The sequence below is a fragment of the Cervus canadensis genome, chromosome 5, assembly GCF_019320065.1.
Source record: "Cervus canadensis isolate Bull #8, Minnesota chromosome 5, ASM1932006v1, whole genome shotgun sequence".
Taxonomy (NCBI): Eukaryota; Metazoa; Chordata; class Mammalia; order Artiodactyla; family Cervidae; genus Cervus; species Cervus canadensis.
This window is the reverse complement of record NC_057390.1, coordinates 25688643-25713649: the sequence shown is the minus strand read 5'-3', so window position 1 is coordinate 25713649 and position 25007 is coordinate 25688643. Positions and strand designations below refer to the sequence as shown.

The window sequence follows — 25007 nt, the reverse complement described above, 5'->3', positions numbered from 1 at the left end:
CACTGTTTTTATCAAGTCTTTATTTAGGTAACAAGTTGGTTATGTTCACTGCATTGTATGAAACATCACAATATCATACTGGAAAGGTACTATCAGTACAAGGTTGGATCAGAGTGGACAGTTTGAACAACAACCATTTTGCATTCTTCATTCCCTATCTTTTAACAACCCCCCCAAACCCAGTCAAGGGACAAATAGCTTTTAACATCATCATGTAAAGCACTTTAACTTACAAGGCTAAAACCTAAAGAATAAATAAAATATGTTGTGGCAATAATTCCTTTTAGACCAAAAAATCAGGTGCACAATAAATCGAAATGATCAAGAAAGCTGTATTTAAATGTGTGGCTCTCCAGAAACAGCTTCAGGAAAATGTTACAGAAAATACCATGAATTCCATTTCACACAGGACCAGATGATGACTCATTTCAACTACACACAAGGGCAATTACATCCTGCTGAAACACAATCTGAACAGATAGGAAAATGTTTACAAAGCATCCACAACGTGTACACCATGTACAAACGGACACATTCATTGCTTCTCCTACCCCCACGCTCCTTTTAGATAAACATTTCACTCTTCATGTTCAGCATTAGCTGGATACATGCAAAACTCAAAAGAATTCAAGGTTATTGTAAAAATAGAATTAAACTAATAAACTTCAAGTACCTTATGTGACAGCCACTCCGTACCGTGCCCAATGTTATAAAATGAAAGGTTACTGAACCCATGAAAATATCTCTGTAATTTTTCCTTAGATCTAAAATAGATAATTTTAAATGTATTTATAGTCATTTCAATGTGATATTCTGAGCTTTTAAAATAACGTAAACAATTAAAAATTATACCAAATTACACAAAACCTGTTGTATCTTAAAAGCTGAAAAATTAAAACTATAGAAACCCACATGTAAAACAAAAATCACAATTTACATTATAAAGGCAAATTTCATCATTTAAAAAAAATTTGCAGCAGTGAGATGTCAAAGCAAATTATAAATAGCCATAAATTAATCCATTTGGTTTCAAGAGATTTTTCTAGTGAGAAACTGAAGGATGTAGTAGACACATGCATAAAATTTGTAAGGGTTTATAATATTATTGCCAAATACACTTTATGTTGAAGCAGGCAACATTACAATTTGGACATTATTGGAGAACCCAGTTTGGTAATACAGGTAAAATTGGGAAAAAAATTAAATAACAATTAATAATAAATATAAATCCTATAGTAAATTGCTCAAATGAAATTTTAAGCCACAGAGCTGCAAAAGGCTTCCAACTTGGTGAACTGAAAAAAGGAACATCTCATACAGTTCTTTACTCTTACATGCTTATATGTTGTGTGCCTTAGTTAAAAAAAAAAAAATAATGTATCTTCAGAGTACAGCTAACTATATTTCCCATGCACCTCAGGCATATTCGTTATTTGTGGTGAAATAACTCCATTGGTTTCTAGGGTCAAAAGTTCAATACAGATGTAACCAGTATGTCTGAGGCTGGCAAAAATACTGTAGTACAGGCAATGCTACAAGTGGCAATTACCAGAAAACACAAATATGAACAAATGATGGGAAATGCTAATGATTTTCTGCTCATATCACAAAACGCTGGGAATCCACAAGAATATTTTTCCCTTGTATTGAAGAAAATTGTGATTAAAAGTTTTTTCCCCCAATTTTCAGAATCAAAAGCATTTTAGAAGGTATATAAGGCTACCATGGGTCTTCTAGATCTCCAGCACCCTACAGGAAGAGAAAAGGAAGAATATTATTACTATTTACCTACACCACTTCCAGGCTGGACTGAATTTCAAAAGAAAACAAAATCAGATGAACAAGTTACCTTCCTTTCTTTGTCTGAAAAGGTACTTTTACAGAGAGAGTTGTGTGTATTGTATACTGTGTGTATACACACATGGATCTATCTAACATAGATAGATAATTGGTTGGGCTTTTTCCTCCCCTTTCCACCAAATGACTTCCTCTTTCTCAAACCACTTAAAAATATTCTGGCATTGGAAAAATAGATCAAAACATCAGCTATATCCAAAGATTCCAAAGCTTCAACTTACGACCTTAAGCAACTTTAGACATATGTTAAATATAAAACATGAAAAAGCAAAGTTAAAATGTTCTACATACACAATTGTTTTAAAAAATACCCTAATGTGACTTAGTTGTTTGTATTTTAAAAATTCATTTTGGCGAAGTCAAACTCATATCTGCCACCACTATTTAAAATATCTTATACTTCTTGCATTACTAATCTCTGATGAATACTTCTAGCAAAACTCAAAAGTCTTGCAATCTTTAAAAAGCTCATCATGACAACCTTCTGACATGTTTACATGTGTTCACACTGTCCAAAGATTAATATTTGTGTCACAAAAGGGGGTTAAGAAACAGAATAGATTTACTTTGAGTAACCCAGACTTCTCAAAAATTTTTTAATTAATGAAAAACGCACCAAACCAAAAGTTTTCTAAGTTTTATATAGATACAAATGAAATTCAAATTATTTTTCCAATATACCAAACCTGGTTGTTGTTTTTTTAATTAAAAATAAGTACAACATGCATAGGTTATTCCACATCACATGCTTTATTTGGACTTAAACACTTATAATTTCATTCTAAACACTTGGTTGACATACATTTGGATGTATGTAGTTAGGCTATACAGAATATACAAACCAAAGCTGGATGAATAATACATAGATATTTCAAAAATGATGTTTTAAAAAGGATACAGAAAAAGGAAAAATAACCACACATCCGGAATCTCAGAACTACTAAAAAATAAAACTACAGAGAGGCAAAACATAAACAATTCCAAGAACACACAAATTATCATCCTTGAAAAAAGAAATTACAGGACAGCATCTGCCATTCTTTGAGGAACTAAAATTACTAAAGAAAACACAAATTCATTACAAAGCTAACTATGAATGTACTAATATGTGAAGCAGTATAATTCTACATTAACAATTTTTTCCACAATATAAAGTAATCTTGCTAATCGGTAATTTCTAATCCTTTCCTAGTATGAATTTAACTACTGACTTTAATAACTGGTAGCCTCATTTCTGGCATACAATATGAAATGACATGTAATTTTATTAAATTCAAAGTACTAGAATATAGCCAATTTTAAACTATCTGATAAAGATGTATGCAAAGGCCTTCTTAAAAAACAAGGCTATAATATATGAATATAATAAAACTAGTTTACCAAGATTTCAAATAACAAAATGGTTATATAAATGCATACATTATACTTCCTAAGAAAAAAACCATCAAATCAAAGATCACAAAAATATTACCACAAAGTAAAGTCATAGCTTTTCACCACTCATCTTTGTCCCTGCATCTTCAGTACGGCTGTCTAATTCAGCAAGATCACTTTTTGATTCAGTATGGCTTTCCTGCATTGTCACTGTGTTTCCAGCATCACTGTTCGAAGAAGTAGCTGTAGCAGCTTGTTCAGCAGGATTTTCTTCGCCCTCTACTTTAGCTAGCCTGTAACTAGTCAGCATCTCCTCCAGAAGTTGTCGGTAGTTTCCCCTATGATTAATTCTCATTTGCCTGAGAGCTTCCACCAATTTCCCCTGTGATCCACTTTCCTCTGCTTCATCGGAGGCCTTTTTTTAAGATTCAAGACCCCAGTGTCAGTAGACAAACTAGGATATCACATGTATTTCATAACATATCAAAGCAAAACACTCATTTCTCTACCAAGAGTAATATAGTCTAAGCATGAGAACATTTCATTAAATAAGAATCAAGTGTTACTGTGTCAATTAACAAAAATATCAAAATACCTCAAATTATTTTTAGCAAATGAGCATCATGAACTATTAACGTCTTATTTTACATTGATATTTGAAGCTTAATCTGAAATTTACTTGCTAGTAAAATTCAACAGCAACACAGCATCTCCTAAAGGCAACTGACTTCAAAAGAAAATAATTGGCTATAATTATTCAGTACTAAAGGAAATTAGTGTTTAAAGTAATAGGAAAGGACAGAAAGCAGGCCATTAGAACATTAGTTTCTTCATTTCTGCTGAGTGACAGGAAGGAGAGGAGAAACAAAATGCAGTATTATATAAACTAAATTTGGGGGAACTGTAAAATTTCTGTGGATAAAAATTTTACTTATTTTTTGTCTTTAAATATTTTGCTAAAAATCTCTAGATTGAAAAGAAATATTTTAAACATTATATGAAGATATGAATAATAAACTACTCAATTCTTTTATATTTTACTAATTTTGTAAAACTGACAGATTTCTCCTATAGTAGCTACTTAACCTTGTTTGCAGAATTATCCAAGCTGATCATACTGATATGCTGACAGATACAACTCAATCTTATAATATGTGCCTCCTGACATGATGTGCTAGGGAGGACAAAGCTATGTCTTGTGATCTTGCCAATAAATGTTTAATTAAGCTAATCCCTAATGTAATAAGAAAACAGGGAACACAGAATTATGTGGAAAAACACCACAAGGAAACTATCATATGATCCAGAATGTAGGACATCCTATTTAAAGCTAGCTTAGACTTATTTTCAGGGTTAAGGGGAAAAACAAATTGGGAGCTTCGTTAAAGGCTTGCTTAACATGCTTGACTGGTTAACAACTACACTAGACCACAAAACAATTCTAACAGTCATTCTATGGACAACTGAGAATATGTGGACTTTACATTAGATGATATTAAATTTATTACCAATTTTCTTAGGTATAATAATAATTATGGTTATGTAGACAAATGTCCTCATTCTCAAGAGCTGTATGCCAAAATACTTAGAGGTAAAATATTTGATCAGCAGTTTGCTGTCAAAGGTTCAGTCAGTCAGTTAAAAAAAAAAAAAGCCAGGAATGTACACATAGAGCAAAGAGAGCAAATATGATAAAATGCAAAAACCTACTGAGTCTAGGTAAGGTACACAGATGTCCACTATGACCATTTCAATTTCTCTATTATATTTGGAAGTTTTCACCATAGAACATTGGGAAAATAAAATACAAAAAGGCTACTGATACAGATCTGATACAAACTCTTAACCATCTTTGGAGGTTGTTACTCTGTAATTCTACAACAAAGGTAATATGACTATAGTCATATAGTAAATGGCAATGCTTATTATTAGAAAAATGAGAGCTTGAATATTTTTTTAAGTGCAAAAAGCAAGAGATAATACTGTGTGCAGCATACGTTTTATGTGTAGGCATATGTGTGCCCATATTCTTTAGGATATTATATGTAAAATGCCTAGGAAGAAAGGAAACACAGCAATACAGAAATGATAATAGTGGGTGATGAAGTTTCAGATGCTTTGACTACTTCAATTTTCTACATCAAGCATATTAACTATCAAAATAAATTTTTAATTTGCAAAATTTAGTGTGTGGAGAGAACATAATAAAATGTGGTCTCTCAAGATTTTTCTCCCCCAATTTACCTTTGCTTCTGTACTAAATAAACATTATTTCCCTAAATACATTTTCTAATTTGAATCCATTCAGGAAAGGTTAAGATGGAACAATGAGTTAAATGCTTGCTGATCATAAACCTTATCAATTTTTAATCAGATCTTCCAAAAGGAAATTTTCTATTTGAGAGTGTATCACAAAGAACTTTTAATGGAGGGTATAAGACTCCTCTCGGCCCTCCAAATAAAAAGCCCTCAAACCAACAACTACCTTTGACAACTCCCTTGGACACTGAAACAAAATCAAGTGGACAATAAGAGAACTCAACCCTGGTTTCACATTAGAATCACCTGTAGTTTCTAAAATTATACAGATGCCAAACTCCAACCCATGATATTCAGATTCAGTGAGCTGGGATGATTTTCTTAAAGCCTGACAGGTGATTCTGATACACAGCAAAGGTTGAGAACGACTGATAAACTGTCTCACTTCCCTGAGCTTATTGATAAGGTTGGATCAAAGTTGTTAACGTGGATGTATCTCACACTCCATCTGACATCTTTATCATCACAGTAATCATCTATGTTTCTGTGAAATGCTACAGTAGTGGTATCTGGGGAGACAGCAGTAGTTGCTTTATAAAAAACTAAAAACCAAACTCTAAAGTCAATAGGAATGGATTTACAATAGCCAATTGAAAAGAATTTGAGTTAATGACCACATTTAAGCCATTCCATATTATAGCAAATTACATTTTCCTATTGTGCTAGATAGTAGATAGGTGAAACCTCTCCATGTCATCTGTGTTTCAAAATACTGTTATACAACAGTCATGGATTTTCATTAATATCAGAGAATGAATCTATTGTTTAGCTGCACTGTCTTTACCTGAACTCACACAAAAGATATCTCAGGTTTGCATGTCTATCAGAGCAATTCATTCCACCTTGCAAGTGTTGACAAGTCTCTCCAGTTACACTGTAAAATCTTTTAGACAAAGATAATTTCTATTCCTTTCTGTATCCTCCCAGCCACTTAGGGATGAAAAATTAATGCTTGTGCTAAGAACTTAATATACATAATTTCATTTAATCCTTGTAGGTACTCTATTGTAATAAATACTGTAACTCTAGTTTTTATAAGCGAAGAAACTAAGGCACAGAGAGATTTAAGTTATTTGTCAGGATGACAATCCAAGTAATTGACAGAGCTCAGATTTGTGTACAGGTGTAATCAACATCAATGTCCCTCTGAATGTTCTTCTGACTACATTACAGTAACAGTTTTGCATAGTAAAGTGCCTCATATGAATAGATGCTTACTAAATAATTAAAATTATTGTTGAGCTGGACCACAAATTATTTCATATTGAAGTCTATATTTTCTTATAATAGAAAAATTAATGAAATTACAGGACAAAAAAACCCGTATTAGATGGGAAGGTTTAAATTATTCTGCAAAATAAATTTAAGACAATTACAGACATGGGAATTTAGGACTCTTCCCTCAGATTCTGTTTTACTGTCACCTAGACTAACCCAGCCTGAGAATCAAATTTCTCATTATGAAAACATTGCCTTACACGAAATAAGACCCAGAAACATAGATAAATCAAAAAAGACAGCAAAAGGGGGGTAGGGAAATCTAAGCACATTTAAAAAACAGAATTTAATTAGCTCAAATTCATCTGTAGCAATTTTTTAAAAACATAGTCGCCATAAGCGAAACTCTTCCAAACAGTGGAGAATACTTAAGGAATGACAGTATAGATATTTACTGTGTGGTTTTTTTCTTTTTTGGAGTCCTCATCCCTGCTTGTCAGGTAAAAATAATCTTTAGAAGATTCTCAAATATGACTTCATGAGATACAATTAAGAGTGACTAATAAAGAATCTAATAAATTATATATCATCTGCAAGTATCATGTAAACTTCAGTCAATCTGAAATAATTTTAAAGAGTCACTTAAAATGGTCAAGACCACAAAGCTATGAGGAGTATGTCAAATGACACCTTAAAAAATAGTGACTAAAGTTAGTGTGTTTTAAAACAGTGTAGGCAGATCTCCATAAAAATGCTTTGACAAGTGAAAAAGTAAATGAGAAACAATTTACAAAAAAAAACCAGTATTCACAAAGTCCTAAAACTGTGATATAAAAATATAATCGACCTATTTGAAATAAAATTAAAAAGATTTGTCTATAAAATTTCGTAATGTGAAAACAGAACAAGGAGATTTTGGGGGGCTTTCGTTTTCTTTCCTCCCATTCTCAAAATCCAAATACCTTAGTTTTTTTTAATTAGAATAAAAGTGTGTATTTAAATGAAAAATAACTAATAAGACACTGGGCTTGACTGCTTAATCTCAACAAGTTTATAAACTATTCCTCATAAAAAATGGAATATTTTAAGACTACTAAACATGAGAATTGGAAATTATGTTTCTTACACGATAGACAAAGGTGGGGTAGAGACACATGTAATCTCTAAATATCTCAGAGGGGCTGCATGGGAGGGTATGAAGGGAACAGGTTTCGGAGGCACTCTGACTTACACTCCAATTCTAGCTACTCGATTCACCTAGCTTTGCAGCCTGGGCAAGCTACTCCTTTGCACCGATTCTTAGTCTTCTCTGTAAAGTAAGGATGTTGAGTTACCTACACAGTATGTAGATACAGTTACGCAGATCTGGCTTAGCACAAGTAGGAGCTGGGAAAATACAAGTTCCTCTTTATCACTGAAGAATCATCAACTTACACAGCTATTTGATCAGTGGTATAATAATTCAAAAGTATTTTAAGTCTCCTTTGAGGGAAGAACTTAACCTTTTGGCGTGAAAAATATAAAGCTCAAATAATAAACTTTCCTACTCATGAGCAACCTCAAATTAGTTTTTAAAATATATAACAAACTAGCATTTTAACAGAAGAAATAGTGGGGGTTATCCCAGAGCCCTACGTAATATAACAATAACTTAGAGCAAAATGTAATTTTTTACTTTTTCTGGTACCCTATGTTATTATTCTTTGGGGGGGTCACAGACTCCTTTGAGGAACTAATGAAAATCAGACATATACTAATCATTAAATAGTATTTATGCACACACATAAATGTATCTGCAAAAACTTTTGGAGGATTCACAAACCCCTTTATTAAAATTTCAAGCTTGACTCTTTTCCAGATACTGATTTTAAAGCTGGGAAAGTATCAATGTTGCTTACATTAAGAAGACTGAACATATTCCAGAAAGTTGAACCAAAAAAAAAAAAATTAAGTAAAACAATTTAGAATTCCCCCAAATAATGACTTTCCTGAATATATTTTAAATATATTCTGACTAAAATTCAACTCAGCTATTAAAAATACTTTTATTAACCAAAAGACTTTTTTTAATATAAGAAAAATGAATGAATACCCATTTCTGGTACTGCCGATAAGAATTTATAGCAGAACAATTCTATTCTTCTATCTTTGATATAAAGCAGACGTTTTAGGATTCTAAATAATCTTTGATTTACTGTGACTAGCATTTGTATTTTTAAATACCTGAATAAAAAATTATTTTTATTTAAAAGATATTCTTAAAATAAGCTCCCTCCCACCCCATACAACTATCTCCTCTTCTGTCTTTCTACCACACTCCTGTCTTGCCCATTCTGCAAGGTAACTCTATCAGCCCCTGCCACTCTGTACTTCCTGGCAGCAACTTCCACTTGGCACAGATCTGACCAAGCTGAGAAGCATTCATGGAGCACTTCCGTGCTTCAAGTTAAGGCCTAAGAATTTAATCAAACATTATCATTTCCTCAGTTTTCTGGGTTTTTTTGTATTTTTTAGTACACTTCTACTTTTGATTATGGCTCAACATTTTTCTAAGGTTGTGATTATTCTGAAAGGGCAAAGTAATGTTTCCCAACATAGGATTCTGGGCTTCAAAGCATGTTTTTATAGTAAACAAGGAAGTTTCTCTAATTCACACATCTATTTACTAATGAGTTTACACTTAATATTGCTGTGATCATTCCCAGTCTCTTCAGAAATACTTCTGACATCCTGAATTCTTATTTTTCACCTTAGCAGTTTCCTGCTCTAGCCAAAATGACATCCGCTCAAACCATTCTTCAAATCTAATCTTATCTCTGAAAGTCTGACTTTCCAAGCAATCACTGTACAATTCACATAGCAATCAGTCTATATTTTGCATTTCTTCTTGTTCTTTGGTAAATGATGTGAAACCTTTTTATTACTTGTCTGCTTGTATCAACACTGCCAACTGCATTCAGAGTAGGGATGGGGGACCTTGCCTTATGTTTCATAATTTCCTCCCACATCAATTCATTACATGGTGGATTATCAGTGTTTATATATAAAGGTGATTAACTGTACATTTCCTCAAAGTATAACCATATAATAATCACCAGGGCTTCCCCGGTGGCTCAACAGTAAAGAATCTGCCTGCAGTGTGGAAGACCTGGGTTCAATCCCTGGGTTGGAAAGATCCCCTGGAGAAGGGAATGGCCACCCACCCTAGTATTCTTGCCTGGAGAATTCCATGGACAGAGACTGGTGGGCTGCAGTCCGTGGGGTTGGAAAGAGTTGGACATGACTGGGCAACTAACACTTTCAATTTCAACTCAAATAATCATCTTTAAGGCCAGTTTTATATCCTGAGCAGCTCTCCTCAGTTTTATGGTTCTGTTGCCTATTTATTCACTTTTTACATAGCTACTATGTGTAATACATATTTTCTATCTTTAAAGAAAGTTTAAAAGTCATCCTTTCGTTGTTGTTCATCCTTGGTATATGTTTAACAGAAATTCTGGGTTATAAACTTTTTTTTTGTTTGGAATAAAAGCTGCGAACTTTCTTGAGAGACCAAGAAACCTAGCAAGTATGTTATGAAATAATTTTTCAGATTACGCACTGGGGCTGCATTTTCAAACATGCGAGGGAACAAAGTAATTACGTGGCTAATAATGAATCACTAACTACTGGAGGGCTTACTTCCTCCAACCTTGGTAGTGGCTGCTACGTGGAACCTATAATCTAGCTGAAGAGGTAAGGCTCTCTTTACCTCCCAACTGCCACCAACTTTCTTGACATCCTATCCTCATTGTTTGGTTTGGAGTTGTCTCAATGCATCAGATGACGTTATCTTTATTCTTAATTTCCACAGCTTTGGACACAATTCTTAATACTTTAGAGGTACCTGACACTAAAGAAAGTCTCAGAATCACTGCTCTAAACCCAGGTATAAATTCTGTTATTAGCAATGTATAGTATCATTTTATTCAGGTAACTAAAAAGCATTAGTTGTAAAAATGTCCCTTTTTGTCAATGTAACTTTTATTGCTAAGAAAAAAGAAATTATATGATATTGCTGTGCAATAATGAAGCCTGGAAAACAATGCAATTAAAATGACACATAATTACTACCAGTGGCTGAGAGTGGTCTCTCAAGACCTGCCAAGAGGAGCTGGAGCATGGAAGTTATTTCCTCTCAATAATTTTTATTACTAAGTTTGGCTCTCTTAAATCTTTGAAGCATACATGTTCAAATTAAATTGTTCACTTTTAGATGTCCAAAAACTTGAAAACTCTATGAGAAGACAGTTATTTGGATTACTAACTTTGAAATTTAGGGCAGTTATTTTTTTAAAGGATACTGTTTGGCCTCCTAGTACTAGTATTAAAATAAAATAAAAAAACCTACAGAGGAGCAGTTGATCAGCATTTCTAAGGAAGGCAAAGGGACAAACAGTTTTGCTCTGATGAAGCACAGCAGAGTACAACAAAAAACGGTTATCCCAGTTCAACATATATACCCAGAGCTCAACAGGAATGCTAGAATGAAATTATTCTCAGGTGTTCAACTGGGCACAAAAGAGGCACTGAAAGGTCTAGTCTGTAAAATAAGAGTCTGAAAGGTCTAGTCTGATCACGATCACTAACTTCCAGTGATGGTAGCAGCCTGCTGGAGGAGAAATGGACACATTTAAAAGCACATTCTTTGTTTGCCTCAAAATTAAGATTTAAGGGAGAAGGAAAGGAAAGGCAAGACATACAGGGAAGAAATAAGTACAGCCCACACAAAAAGGTATTTGATGCCCATTAAATGACAACAAACCTATCTACAAAACAGAACTTTAGCTCTATCTTCCACTTCAATACATTTCCTTAAACTTTAATTGACTCCTTAAAATGAAAAGCAGTCACTGTGTATATGTATATTTATAGCCACTGTTTAGATAATAAGACTATTTAAAATACTTAAGAAATAAAACAAAACTTACCCCATCACTTTCTCTATGTGGATTCAGCCTACTATAAACAGCTTCAATAACATGGCGCCTAAAAAAAATTATGCTTTAGTTTTATTACAGTTATTAAGCTTCTGCATATTTAAAATAATACTTCATATATCTTGACTACAGTCAAAAATTAACTGCCTCAGTAAATACCTGCCAAGAACAGTTTCTACATTTCACTCAGAATTTGATCCTGCACAATCCATTTGTTCTCATTTACTAAGGGAAGAAGGATATTCAGCCCCAAAGAATATAATAAATAATGCCTTAAAAAGAAAATCTTAAAAAAAAAAAATCTTTTGGATGAAATTAAAATGTTCTTTTCTAGTATAAGAACTGTCAACCCATTTCATCTGTAGATAATTAATGTACTTCTAACCCCAAATTATTTAATTACTAATTATAAATGAAGTCAAAATTAGTTCTTTTTGTTCTACTTACTTGCCAGCAAGACCTCCCCCAGGAGGCAAATTTGGGATATTTTCTGCAGACAAGATGCGCATGACGTGGGCAAGATCAGGCATCCCTTCCTCACCAGACTTCTCCATAATTTCTGCAGGTTTTTAAAAAGAGTTCCTAAATTAATGTGGTAACTCAGAATTCACAAAGTGAAACAAGAGGTACTACTTGGCAATACTATCACACGACGAACAGAAAAAGGTAAGATAAGAAGTTATTTGCATATATATACTCATTCTAGCATTATTCATAAAAGCAAAAACTGGAACATTTAAATGTCCAATAAAGGAACAGTTAAGAAAACTTCAGAATAGCCACTGAGTGAAATGGCTTATATTCACTACAATGATCCCTATGAACAAGGCATAGCCACACGGAAACACATTTTTGACCCATTACATGAATATATAAAAGTTATTAATGCTATAATTAAAGGAAAACAAAAGCAATGGAAGGATAAGGAGTATAAGGGAAGATTAAAATTTGCTTGTAGGTTTTTGTCTAAACAGTATGTTCTATAATCTATTTTTGCCTTTATGAATCCATTGCTTTATTATTTTCACCAGGCACAATTTATTTAAAACAAAAAAGGAAAACAAATCTCAGAACCTGCTAATACTTAGAACAAAATAAAACATTTATATGTTTTATTTATATTTACAATTTCCAGAAAAGAGATTCTTAAGGCATGATTTATCTGGCCAGTATCAAGACAATAAACTTCTTGAAAAATCAGACAACAGCAAACTTACTTTTAAAACAACAAAAAAGCAGTGTCCTAAGCAGCTCTCAAGGGGCAAAATCCAAGCGATTCACCACGCATCCCTCACAAGGACTTCACCGTGCCTTTAACTTTCACTGCTCCCATTCAACTCTGCCCCGACCCCTAGCTACACTGCCAAAGGGGCTGTTCAAAGAAGCTCTTTCTAATCCAGCCATACACTCTAAGCACATTCACTCCTCAGTTCTTACTGCTCCCTTTGCTGGAGTGTTCTTTCCCCAAATCGCCACTCTTTCCCATATACAATCATCTGCTTAATGTTTTTCCTCAAAAAGACCTTCCTAACCAATATTTCTTGCTACTACTGTCTGCCTACTGTTCTGTTTTCTTCTATTAAACACACACACACACACACACACACACACACACACACACACACTGGTCTCTACTAGATTATAAACTCCATGAGATGAGGAACATATTTGCTTTGCTTTCTGCTACCTTCCCAGTGACTCTCATGCTCAGGGACTGCTGAAGTAATGAATACATGCAGAAGGCATTCACCAGATATCTAATCAATTTAGGTTAAAGACTACTTAATATCATACCTCCCCTCTGCACATCCAATAAAAACACATACACAGACTTGCCAATACACCAGAATGCTTTTACCTCAAAATTCTAATAGCAGATTACATGACTTTAAACCCTAACAGAAATATAGTGCTCTTGAAGAACAAATGCTTATAAAAAAGAAGTTAGGTACCGAGGCATATTGATCTGCAGTGGCTGCTTTTTCAAGGATTTTAAAGAGTTTTTTGATTGAGTGATTATAATCAAGTGTCTACCACAGGCCCCAAGATCACATCATATTAATACATATTTGTTATCTCTGTCATATAACATATATTTTGGATAGTTTAAAACCATACAAAATAATATTAAATGTTAACAACCCTCATTGAGCTGAAATGACCACACATTTAAGAAATTAAAATTTAGCTGTTACAGCAGAGTTAATAAAAGCTGCAGTTCGCTGAGGACTTGTGTGGCAGGCACATTACCAAGTACTTAACTAAGTCTTCTCATTTATTTAAAACAAGCTGTTTGGTTGGTGTTTTACCTTTAGTTCACAATGAAGAAACTGGAGCCTTAAGAGATATTAGGCAAGTTGGTCAAGATCATATAACATGTAATTGACCAAATTTTAGAGTTCTTCCCCAAATGAAAACTATCTAGTTTCTTTTTTGTGAATGAGGAAATAGGGCAATAAGAAACTCTTCCTCCTCTTCTCACAAATTTGAGCCAGCAACCTCCCACTCCAATACACTCGACCTTCCAGAAAACGTATGTTATTAAAAACTCCTATAAACAGCTCCTCTTAATAAGTATGACATTATCAACAAGAATGAATGAATGCTTCTGACATGGTCTTCCAAGTGTTTTCACATGTTCCTTATCTCTTCATTATGCTGGAAACAAAACTTCACTGACAGTTCAGGGTTGAAGAAATTGCAGACCAACAACAACAAAAAAACCTCATGGCACCTTTGTTTAGGATGTGCAGACAACTGTAAAGCTAGAAAAGATAAATCAGTCCCTCGCCACCAAATCTGCAAAAGAATGTAGTTTTCTTGTGGTAATTACACATTTGAAATCGACAATCTTTGCATTTCAAAACTTTTACCAATTACTACAGCTACTATACATCTAAAACATGACTCATAAATAGGCCAAATTCAACAAGCTGACCACACCACAGTCATTATATCATTCAAATTTACTATTGAAAAGTAATAATGATCAAGCCATAAAGGTGTTAGGAAAAAATATAGGTCAATATGTAACCCTGAACTTGCTACTCAATATTATGTAACAACTTAAAATGGGAAAAGAATTGAAAAAGAATAGATACATGTATAAGTGAAACACTCAGCTGTATATCTGAAACTATCACAACATTGTTAATCTACTATACTCCAATATAAAATAGTTTAAAAAGTAGCACATACAAAACTAAAGTATTAAACCAGAGGTCCTGCCACAGACTCTAAAATGTATTCTCTATCAGGGTAACCACTAAATGAATATCTCAAAGAATGTATAACTAACAAGCAAACGCAGGGATGAACTCAAATAGAAAATACTGATTAACCCAAAAGGGAAGAGAAACAATAAAAAGAGAAAAGAATAGATGGAACATACGTAAACAAAACAATTTAAACCCAAACAATTAGCAAATTATGTTGAAGTTAAGGAGACTAGCTTTCCCCTCTCTCATTCCTGAATAATGGATTTTTAGTCCAAAATCTATAGGAAATTTTAAAAGAATTATTTGACAAACAAGGAATTAATACTTTTGCTTTACTTCTAATTAAAAAAAAAAAAGCATCTTTCTTACCTTCCACCCGTGATTCCAAGTACTTATCCAACTCTGAGTCTTTTTTCATTGCTTCATCTGAGACCTTGGGAGCATTTGAAAAGCAAACTAGTACAATACTCATGTTATCTCGACTTCCCTGTATATTAAAAAAAGAAAATAAAAATTATACTTCTACAGTCTAACAACTATTATTTACTCTAAGCAATTATTTAATCATCCAGAATGTACACCTTCAACATATTCATTTTCAAAGAACTATCTGAAGCACACCTTGAAGAAACAAGGACTCTTAGGTATGGGTAGATCGTAATTATTTTAAGATTTCTGAATCTATGTACCTCTTATCTACCTCCATTCCACTACTTGAGAAATGAAGGTATCTTCATACATATTAAATCTTCTAAAAACTGTTTCCCACTCAAGACTGCATATTCCCGAAGTGACTTAAGCCCAAAATGCATCCTCCCAAAGAAAATATGCATTCCTGCCCCCACCCCCCAAGCTAATTAACCTTCATTGGAGCAATGCTACTGAAACTCTACTAAACTGACGTGGATGAAAACTGTGGATTATTAGAATACCCAAGACCCTAAACTAAACAAGCAGAGGAAAAAAGTTGAACTGGAAACTGTTCTGAGGGTATAGTCTCAAATGACCAAACAGATACACTGTAGTCAGATGAAATAACTTTGGAAGAAATAACATCAGACAGTTAAGTGTCAGGATTTGGAGAGAGCAGCTAAAACTACTAATTGAAGGACTAATTTTACTGCTGCCTTTTTAATCACACCATCACAAAAGATCTATATCAAAAAGGAAACACGGGATATACACTACTCTATTACCACGAGACTATAAGCAATGAAGCTACAACAGTTCTTAAAGGTATATTACTTTTACTGAATTTCTTAAAACAGAATAAAACTGTTCTTAGAAAGAATAGTGATCTTTTTTTAACTCCTTTTTTTTTTTTTTTCTATTTACCACTCTAAAAAACTAAGTCAATGGAGGTGGGATTTGCCAACCCAAGTGAAGAGAGCCAACAACACACCCATGCTACTCTTTTCAGTCATCATGGCCAGAATCTAGGTGAGCACTGTTTGGTTAAGATTCGCCACCTTTTGGGGACCCACGTGACACAGTCAAACACAAGCAGGCCTTGAAAAACTACTGCTAAACCTCAATGGAGCAAAGTTTGAAGGCGGTATAGGCTGAGTCTTAAGAAGAGTTCGAAAAGAGTAATTCTCTATACAAATTCTTATGCTTTAAAAGAATCATCATGAATAATATATAATTCAATTCTTAATATCTGGGGGGAAAAAAAAAATCAGGATTTCCAAACTGGCCCAAATGAATTTTATTACTTAATGAAACCCACCAAAACTTTCATAATGACCTAGTACCAGAAATACTACATTGGCGGGCACTTCCCCTATAGTCCAGTGGTTAAGATTCTGCGCTTCCAACGCAGGTGGTATGGATTCGATCCCTGGTTGGGGAATTAAGATCCACATGCCATGTGGTGTGGCAAAAAAAAACAAACAAACCAAACTACATTGACTATATGAATATACACACATACACACACACACACATATGAAGATACACACACACATATCTCACATATACACCCTATGATTCCAAACAGCAATACAACCCATAGGAATAGGAATCAGGATTTACCATGTAAATTCAGGTCAGGAAAACTCTTTATACCATAGATATTCAAGAATCAAGCATCACATGAATACCAATGACTTTTTAAAGAAATTTTATGAATAAACAGAATTAACACCTTACATTTTTAGAAATCCAGTTTCTTCTATTCTCTATTTTGTTAACAACAGTATGAGCATTGTTTACCCATTCTTAATCTATCATATATGTATAATTTCCATTAAATTTTTATAAGTTATAAAACATACATCCTATTATTTGGAAAATTAACTAAAAGATAATTTCAAGAAGTTTAAGTACCTGAAGATATTTAAAGAAAATAATTAACATAAACATCTCAGCATGTGTGATTTCAATGATGGTATTTCTATTTCTACATAAAGATGATCTTCCCCTAAATACAAAGTATGGGTGTATTTCATTAATTTTTATATAGCGATTGAAAAAGAGCCTTCCCTTTATGCCTCTTTAGTTTTCTAGAGATAAATCATCCTTGCATATCCAATATAATTTTTTGGAAAGTCCACAAATGAAATATGCAAAAACCAACTTGAACAATTAAAGCAATCAGCCAGATGTTTAAACACTGATTACTTCAGCACCTTTTCATTTTTTAATTTTCACAACAACACAGCAGCAGTACTTAAAGGAATCAGAATTACTTTAATAGATAGTTATGAGTCAAAAGCTTGGCGTGCTGCAGTTCATGGAGTTGCAAAGAACAGACACGACTAAGCGACTGAACAACAATAGGTCAAAATAACCAGTGCCCCTGCCATAAGTAAGGGTGTCTAAAATTAATCAGAAAATAATTTGATGCTGTTAGTTTTAAAGTTGAATGCTGCATGCTTCCGAAGCGTTCTGGATCAAGTCCTGAACACAGCATATGAAATGGGCTGCGAACAGAATCTTTAACACTACAAAGCTGTAAATGAGTATCTGATAAATGAACCATAAATATTACTCATTCTTTAAATTAATTTTTTAAAATCTGCCACTCACTGTAGTTATTACATTTACACAGTGTTCAAAACAGCCAATTTTAAGGAATAGCCCAAATTTCCACCTACCCATGAAAGATGGAAGGCTATCATTACTTCCTTTCTAAAACACTCAATTCTCCCACCATTCCCTTCTCTTGAACTTCTATTTCCCTTTGCACAAATTTACCTCTTCATTTCATAACTGTCATCAACAGAACTAAAATTTATTGAGGACTATAAACCAGATACTGTTCATGCACTTGCCAAAAGCTATATTCTCAGCAACTCCATGAAGAAGATGTTACTATCTCTATTTTATAAAATGAAGAAACTCAAGCTTTGCACCAAGTGGCAGAGCACAACTCAAAACCAAGCTGTCTGGTTCCAAAGAGCGCATGTCTGATACGGAAACTGTGGTTCTCAACAGGGTACCAGAAAGCCCCAGGAGGCCGCACTGTGCTCAGAGACATTCTAAATGAGGGCGGGAAGGGCACAGTGATACTCAGTGTCTGTGAACACTCCAAACTAGTTCGAGGTAGTTCACACTTCTAACATTAGATAGCGCTATATCCCTCTCAAAGACATGCTCTTTCCCCAAAGCGGAGGTTCTGGGAGTTACTGTGATTGAAGTCAAGTCCTCCCAGGGTGACAGTCCAATGATCCCAAGGCTTGAGAAGTTGTGCCATGTCCAACAGGTGCACACATATCGTATCATGCAACTATCGTTTTTAAAGAATGGAATAAATGTTTTTTCCACATATGTGTATTATTTTGTTAAATATTATTTGTACACTCATTAAGTTTGGATCTAACCACTTAATACTTATAACTGTTAGATATTAATATGGTTAAGTAGCACTACAAAAAAACTTACTGAAATATTTAGACACCATCAACAAAGAAAGTTTCGGAATTTCTACATTACATATACTGTATTTTTACATCCTTATCTTCCATACTTCAAAAAAACCAACCACACTCCACTCTAATACTATCTATGTCTACTTTTGCATTATTTATGATTACATTTTCTGAAAACTATAATCAAAAAGCTCCTGAGTGTAGGGTTAAACAACTATTTTAAGTGGGTACAGAAGTACATTCTTCCACGTTTCATCAGTGATTTAGATTGATATTGCCTTTGGAAAATGTTATTAATTTCCCCTCAACATAATGCAATTATCAGGCATTATATCTCATGCTTTAAAATAAATAAGCTTCTAATAGGTGGTATATAGATTGATTAAAGGAAATCAAATTATATTTTTTAAAACCTTGAACAAATATTGAGTTTTATGATTAAGAAAAACAAAGAGCTAGCAAAGTAACATGCATACATGATCCTACTTTTTATACTTCTGTTTTTATGAATAAACACAGAGAATTATTTGGAAGGATATATAGCAAACTGTAAAGAGTGGCTACCTAAAGGGAATGAGACTGACAAGGAGAGACATAAAGATTAATAACTTCACTTCAAATATCATTTTACTTGTTTAAATTTTTTTTTTTTAATTTTTCAATTACTGAAAAAAGAAAAGGAAGGTCTTAAAGTTTCCCTTGGGAAAAATTTTTTTCATCAAATCTAGTGGGAAACTTCGGTAACATACATGCAAAACTTGACTCAGAAAACTTGAATTCTAGACTCTGATTCAAGACTCATCAAATATCTGACTTCCAGCTTCTCTTTTTTTTAAACTCTTTTATGACAAACCTCTATTTCCTTACTTACAAATTGGAAATAAAAATTTTTACTTTGTTCCCCTCAAGGTTACTATGAGGATAAATAAAATGAATGTGATTTATAAGTTATTAAAGGCCATGCAAATAGCTATTACATATTCTATTCCACGGGCTTGCCTGGTGGCTCAGACAGTAAAGAATCTGCCTGCAATGCAGAAGACCTGGGTTTGATTCCCGGGTTGGGAAGATTCCCTGGAGAAGAGAATGGCAACCTACTCCAGTATTCTTTACTTGGAGAATCCCAAAGACAGAGGAGCCTGGTGGGCTACAGTCCATGGGTCACAAAGAGTAAGACACAACTGAACGACTAACACTTTCACTTTCATTCTATGCAACCAGAAATTAGTTAGCATAAACACCAGAAATGCTACTAGCACTGGCAATAAAATGGAAAAGCTTCTTTCTTAGGGACCATTTTCCCCTAGAGTTAATTATCTAAATAGGGTAATACCTGGCCAGAATCATCCAACTCTTGTAGCTTCATACTACTGAATAGCAATTCTGAAAAATGACCATCATTAACAACAATAATGCTAGCTACCTGTTACAGTTGTGAAAATTAAATAAATTAAAATGTGTAAAGTGCTTAAAATAGCATCTGGCTCATAAAAAGCAATTTATTGATACTACTGTGATTACGATGGTTATCATAATATCCCAACATTTCGTGAGTTAACATATAAAAATCCTTGTAAACTATTAGGGAATGACAAATGTTAAAAGTGTTAGAAAATTTTAACACTTATTTATTTATTTATATATAGCTGAGCCCCAAGGCTTGCAGGATCTTAAGTTCCCTGACCAGGAATCGAACCCAGGCCCTGGCAATGAAAATGCCAAGTTATAACCAGTGGATCATCAAGAAATTCCCAACACTTAACTTAAATCTATTATCAGAAAAAATCTTAAAAGCATCTAGTTAAAAATTCAATCTACTCCATTCATACCTTCTCCTAAAGCAGCTAACACCTGGACCTAGAGATCATACCTCGACCTAGAGTATACTTATTCCACACTAAGTGAAATACGTCAGACAGAAAGACATATCAACGATTGCTTATATATGGAATCTACAAAAAAAAGTACAAATGAATCTATTCACAAAACAAAAATTGAGCCACAGGTGTAGAAAACAAACTTAGAGCTTGTCAGGGAAGGGGGAGGGATAAACTGGGAGACTGGGATTGACATATACAAAACAGGTAACCAGACTCACTCTGTTGTACAGCAGAAACTAACAACACTGTAAATCAACTATGCTCCAATAAAAAATTAATTTAAAAAAATGTTTTAAAATTTATTCTACCACACACACACACACACACACACACACAAAATCAGCTAATACTTACTGAGCAATTGCTCAGGGCAAGCACTGGCCAACACGCTTTCCATGGATTTTAAAATTTAGATTCAATCTTTCAGACTAAAGTGAAAACAATCATGTGCTCTGTTTTAATCCTAGTGTTTTAAATATTGCTAACTGGTGGCTTTACAATATAAACTAGTGGAAGGACAGTATTTTGGAGTCAGAAAAACAGGAATGGATAAGAGCTTTATTTAATTCCATAAGTCACATGTGGTGATTCAAAAAATTCACCTCTATTCCATTTCAACACAAAACAGCTAGCTAGGCATCTCAAAACTGATTTCAACATAAATGCAACTTCATTCAAAGGCGATAGATGGTCAACTTCATTCAACTAAATTCAATACAGAGATTTGGCATTCCAGCCCCTTGTCCCTCTTTACTATCATTTATCATTTCTAAGATTCTTCGACTCTGCCTAGAATCGTTTAACACCATCAACAAAAATATTTAATCACTTTGAACCAATAAAAACCATCAAAGGAAGATACACCACCAGAATCATTTAAACCCCATTCAAAATGGTTGGGTCAAAATTCCTGAAAACTAATATCCTTTACAGGAAAAGAGACTGTGCAGTTTATCCAGAATACAAACTTCTCTCCTTACTCTAAATTACAGACATAATAGATTTCTGGCTATCCCCTCGAAACTACATGTCATTCTGCTACACAACCATGAAAAATGATTTTGATCGATAGATACAGACATGGAGATCTCTCTACAATATACTGTTGAATTAAAAAGCAGACTGCAGAATAACAAGTACAATGAATTCCTTTTTATAAAAATATACACATTCAAGGCAGGCATAAAAGATGAAAAAAATAAATACCACAATTAAGACAACAGCGCACTTAGGTCGGTGGCAAAATTTTCGCGTGTTCCTTTACATATTCCGTATCACCTTAAAATATACATACACATCCTATGTTATCTGGCCTTTTTTTCAATGAACAAACTTTTTGTTTTAAATAATTGGGGAAAACAACTGTTTTCAGTTCCCAGTTAGGCAAAAAAACACATGCTTGCTTTCACCTCAAAAAGCCGCACGTCAGAATTTCTCCATATAGAGTCCAAAGAGATAGAAAATTTTAGAACTTACTATTTGATCACTGACAACCATCAATATTTCTCTACTTAATTCATCCAGAGAAGCAAAATAGATACAACATGCTTTAAAAACAAACAAACGAACAGCAGAGTACTAGAGATACCACCAAGAAAAAAGCTGGAAAACCAGCCCTTTCATTTTCTCTTTCTGAAGTTGTCTCTTCCCATCCTATGGAAAAGTAAAAGATACTTCAACAAAACCTGAATATTGCCATAGACTCAGAGACCTTTAGAGAAACCTCCTGGCTATGCTTGTGTCTTTCACAGCAACTTACATGGTGAGGAAATAGAGTGGCTCCAATCTAGACAGAGACAGTCGGTCAAAATCTTTACATCACATAACCAAAGGTCAGTTTTGTCCTGATACCTTCTTCAATCAGAGTCACAGAATACTTACATATTTTAGGTTCTGGTCAGATAATTCAAATTTTAATTGACTGCTATACAGAAGCTGTCAAAAGCCCACTTGAAATTACTGAATATTTTGAAGACATTAAAGGAAATTGCTAACCGCCTGTTAGTTTGGATTCTCCTCTCTATTACTCTATCGAAATAAGATTCATATAATATTGCAAATGTAAATTAAACTTTAGTGTTCTACAGGAATTCTTAACAAAACTACATTTTATACTAGTCTTTGGTTTTCTAATTGGGGATGACAAAGGCATCTCTATGGAAAGAATTTTGATTATCTCCTATAAAAGTAAGATATTATCCACCATGTCATATTTACACAGAGTCACACATAAATTCCTTTTAGGTTTTATGGCCAGAAAAAGCTTCTTTTCCTACTACAGAATATACAACTCTTACTTCAGTTTCTATCTTAGCTGCTAGTAAGGCTAGTAGGCTCAGAGCTAAATTACAAAATGTTACTTAGTTTAAGGCTTCTGTTATATCTTCCAATAGTTTATGTGGCTCTTGATCTTTTGTGTATCTAATATACAATCATGCTCTCACTCTTTTTTTTTATGAAACTGCTACATAATCAGGCATAAGACAGTTACTGCCGGGAGTTCCTTGATGGCCGAGTATCAGGATTCCAGGCTTTCAATGCCTGGGCTCAGGATTCAATCCCTGCTCAGGAAACTGAGATCCCACAAGCCGAGTGGCCAAAACAAACCAAAAAAGACAGGTACTGCTAATGTTGAGAATTTTAATCAAGTCACAATTGTGTATAGATGCCTCTGCCACAAGAAGTCATAAAGAACTTAAATGGCAACAAATGCCATAAATTTATTAAACTTAATTTTCAAATTAGAAGGTTTAGACAAATGAAGATGGCAAAAAATAATTTCATTTCTGGGGAAAAGAATAACTTTAAAATATATAGGACTTAGGACTTTCCTAATGAAAATATTAAAAGCTTTAAAACTTTAAGGTTGCTTAATCTTACTTACCATGCCTTTTAGAAATTAATAGGGCATTTTAATTGTAACAAAAAAAGACTTACATACCTTATGTAAACAAGTGTCCACTACCCAATTGCACACATTTTCCAGGTCATCAGATACCTCAAGCCTAGATTTAACAAATTCACAGAGCTCCTCATTACTCATAACATCCCAGATCCCATCACAAGCCAAGATGATAAATTCATCCTCTTCTGCTCTTAAAATTTCATAAACCTCAGGCTCTGGAGAAACAAGTTGTTCTGTTGGGCCCTTGCCATCAACACACTTGTAATCATAGTCCCCCAGAGCACGAGACACTGCTAATGAACCATTAACACGCTGTATCATTACGCTGCCTCCTGCATTTTGGATTCGCTCTTTCTCCCTTGGGTTGCAAGGTTTGTGATCTTGGGTAGAAAAGCAGACTTGTCCACTCCTATACAGAACAGCCCGTGAATCGCCACAGTTGATGAAGTAGATGTGCTTAGGTGAAATCATAACTCCCACTGCAGTTGAACCGCTCCTGTCCATGCCATTTCTGAGGTCTGAAAAGTTACGCATGTATTCATCAATTTTCAAAAAGCCAGTTCTGATACCATTCTTGACGTTCTCCACTGAAGGCTCAAGAGCAGACCCTGACTTTCCAGCGGCCCTGAAGTCTTCGTTGTTAGTGATGTGTTCTAACAAGTGTGTTGAGCAGTAATTTGCTACTCGGGATCCGGCATGACCGTCATAAACTGCAAAAAACGACCAGTCTTCCAAGCCGTGCGGAATCCCGACAACGGCTGTGTGCGCGTCTTCCATCTCCACCCTCCACCCCTGCATGCTGCTCAGGCCGTAGCGCAGGCCGTTCCCAGCACCGTGAGCGTTGTGCTTCTCAGTTTTGGGTTTGTCCAAAAATGCACCCATGTTTAGTAATAAATCTGAAAGGGGAAAAAAAAATGTAGATGTTACATATTTAAATTAAGAGCATTTATCAACAACAGTTCATCTGTTTTCTAGTTAACTCCTAATCTCGTGTATTTTTCATTATTATCAAAACTTATAGGAATCACAACAAAAAAGAAACCAAGCAAACTGCCCCATATATCCTTCTTCTAGAACAGTGGTTTCTCAATCCTTACACACTAGAGTCTCCAGGGGTGGGACCCAGATATTATTATCTTTTAAAAAATGCCTCGCTGGTGATCTGCATGTGCAGCAAGCTGAAAACCACTGTTGGCGGAGAAAGGAAAACCAAGAAACAAAACCTGTTTGTTTTTTTTTTTAATTTATAATTTGAGGGTTCAATATGTAAGACAGAGAACAATGAGAATATTCAAAACTTGGCAACATCTTGCTCAATTTATTAAGGTAGAAAAGTATGCTAATACATTTTAGAAAGATTTCCAAAAGTAAGTGTTATAATCAAG

General features: G+C 34.1%; 1 protein-coding gene across 3 annotated transcripts in view; it reads right to left on the bottom strand.

The window, feature by feature from the left end:
* Positions 1-25007, bottom strand: part of PPM1B (protein phosphatase, Mg2+/Mn2+ dependent 1B) — a 79718-nt gene continuing 54711 nt past the window's right edge. The window contains exons 2-6 of one of the 3 annotated variants that reach the window (XM_043468456.1): positions 23659-24518; positions 15335-15452; positions 12195-12306; positions 11739-11796; positions 1-1749 (exon numbers count right to left, since the gene is read on the bottom strand). In XM_043468456.1, coding sequence (XP_043324391.1) covers positions 1720-1749; positions 11739-11796; positions 12195-12306; positions 15335-15452; positions 23659-24504 — 1164 coding nt within the window. In that variant the 5' untranslated portion in view covers positions 24505-24518 and the 3' untranslated portion in view covers positions 1-1719. Of the gene's footprint in view, positions 1750-2584; positions 3647-11738; positions 11797-12194; positions 12307-15334; positions 15453-23658; positions 24519-25007 lie in introns of those variants that run through there. The other 2 variants (XM_043468455.1, XM_043468457.1) reach the window with 2 other exon arrangements.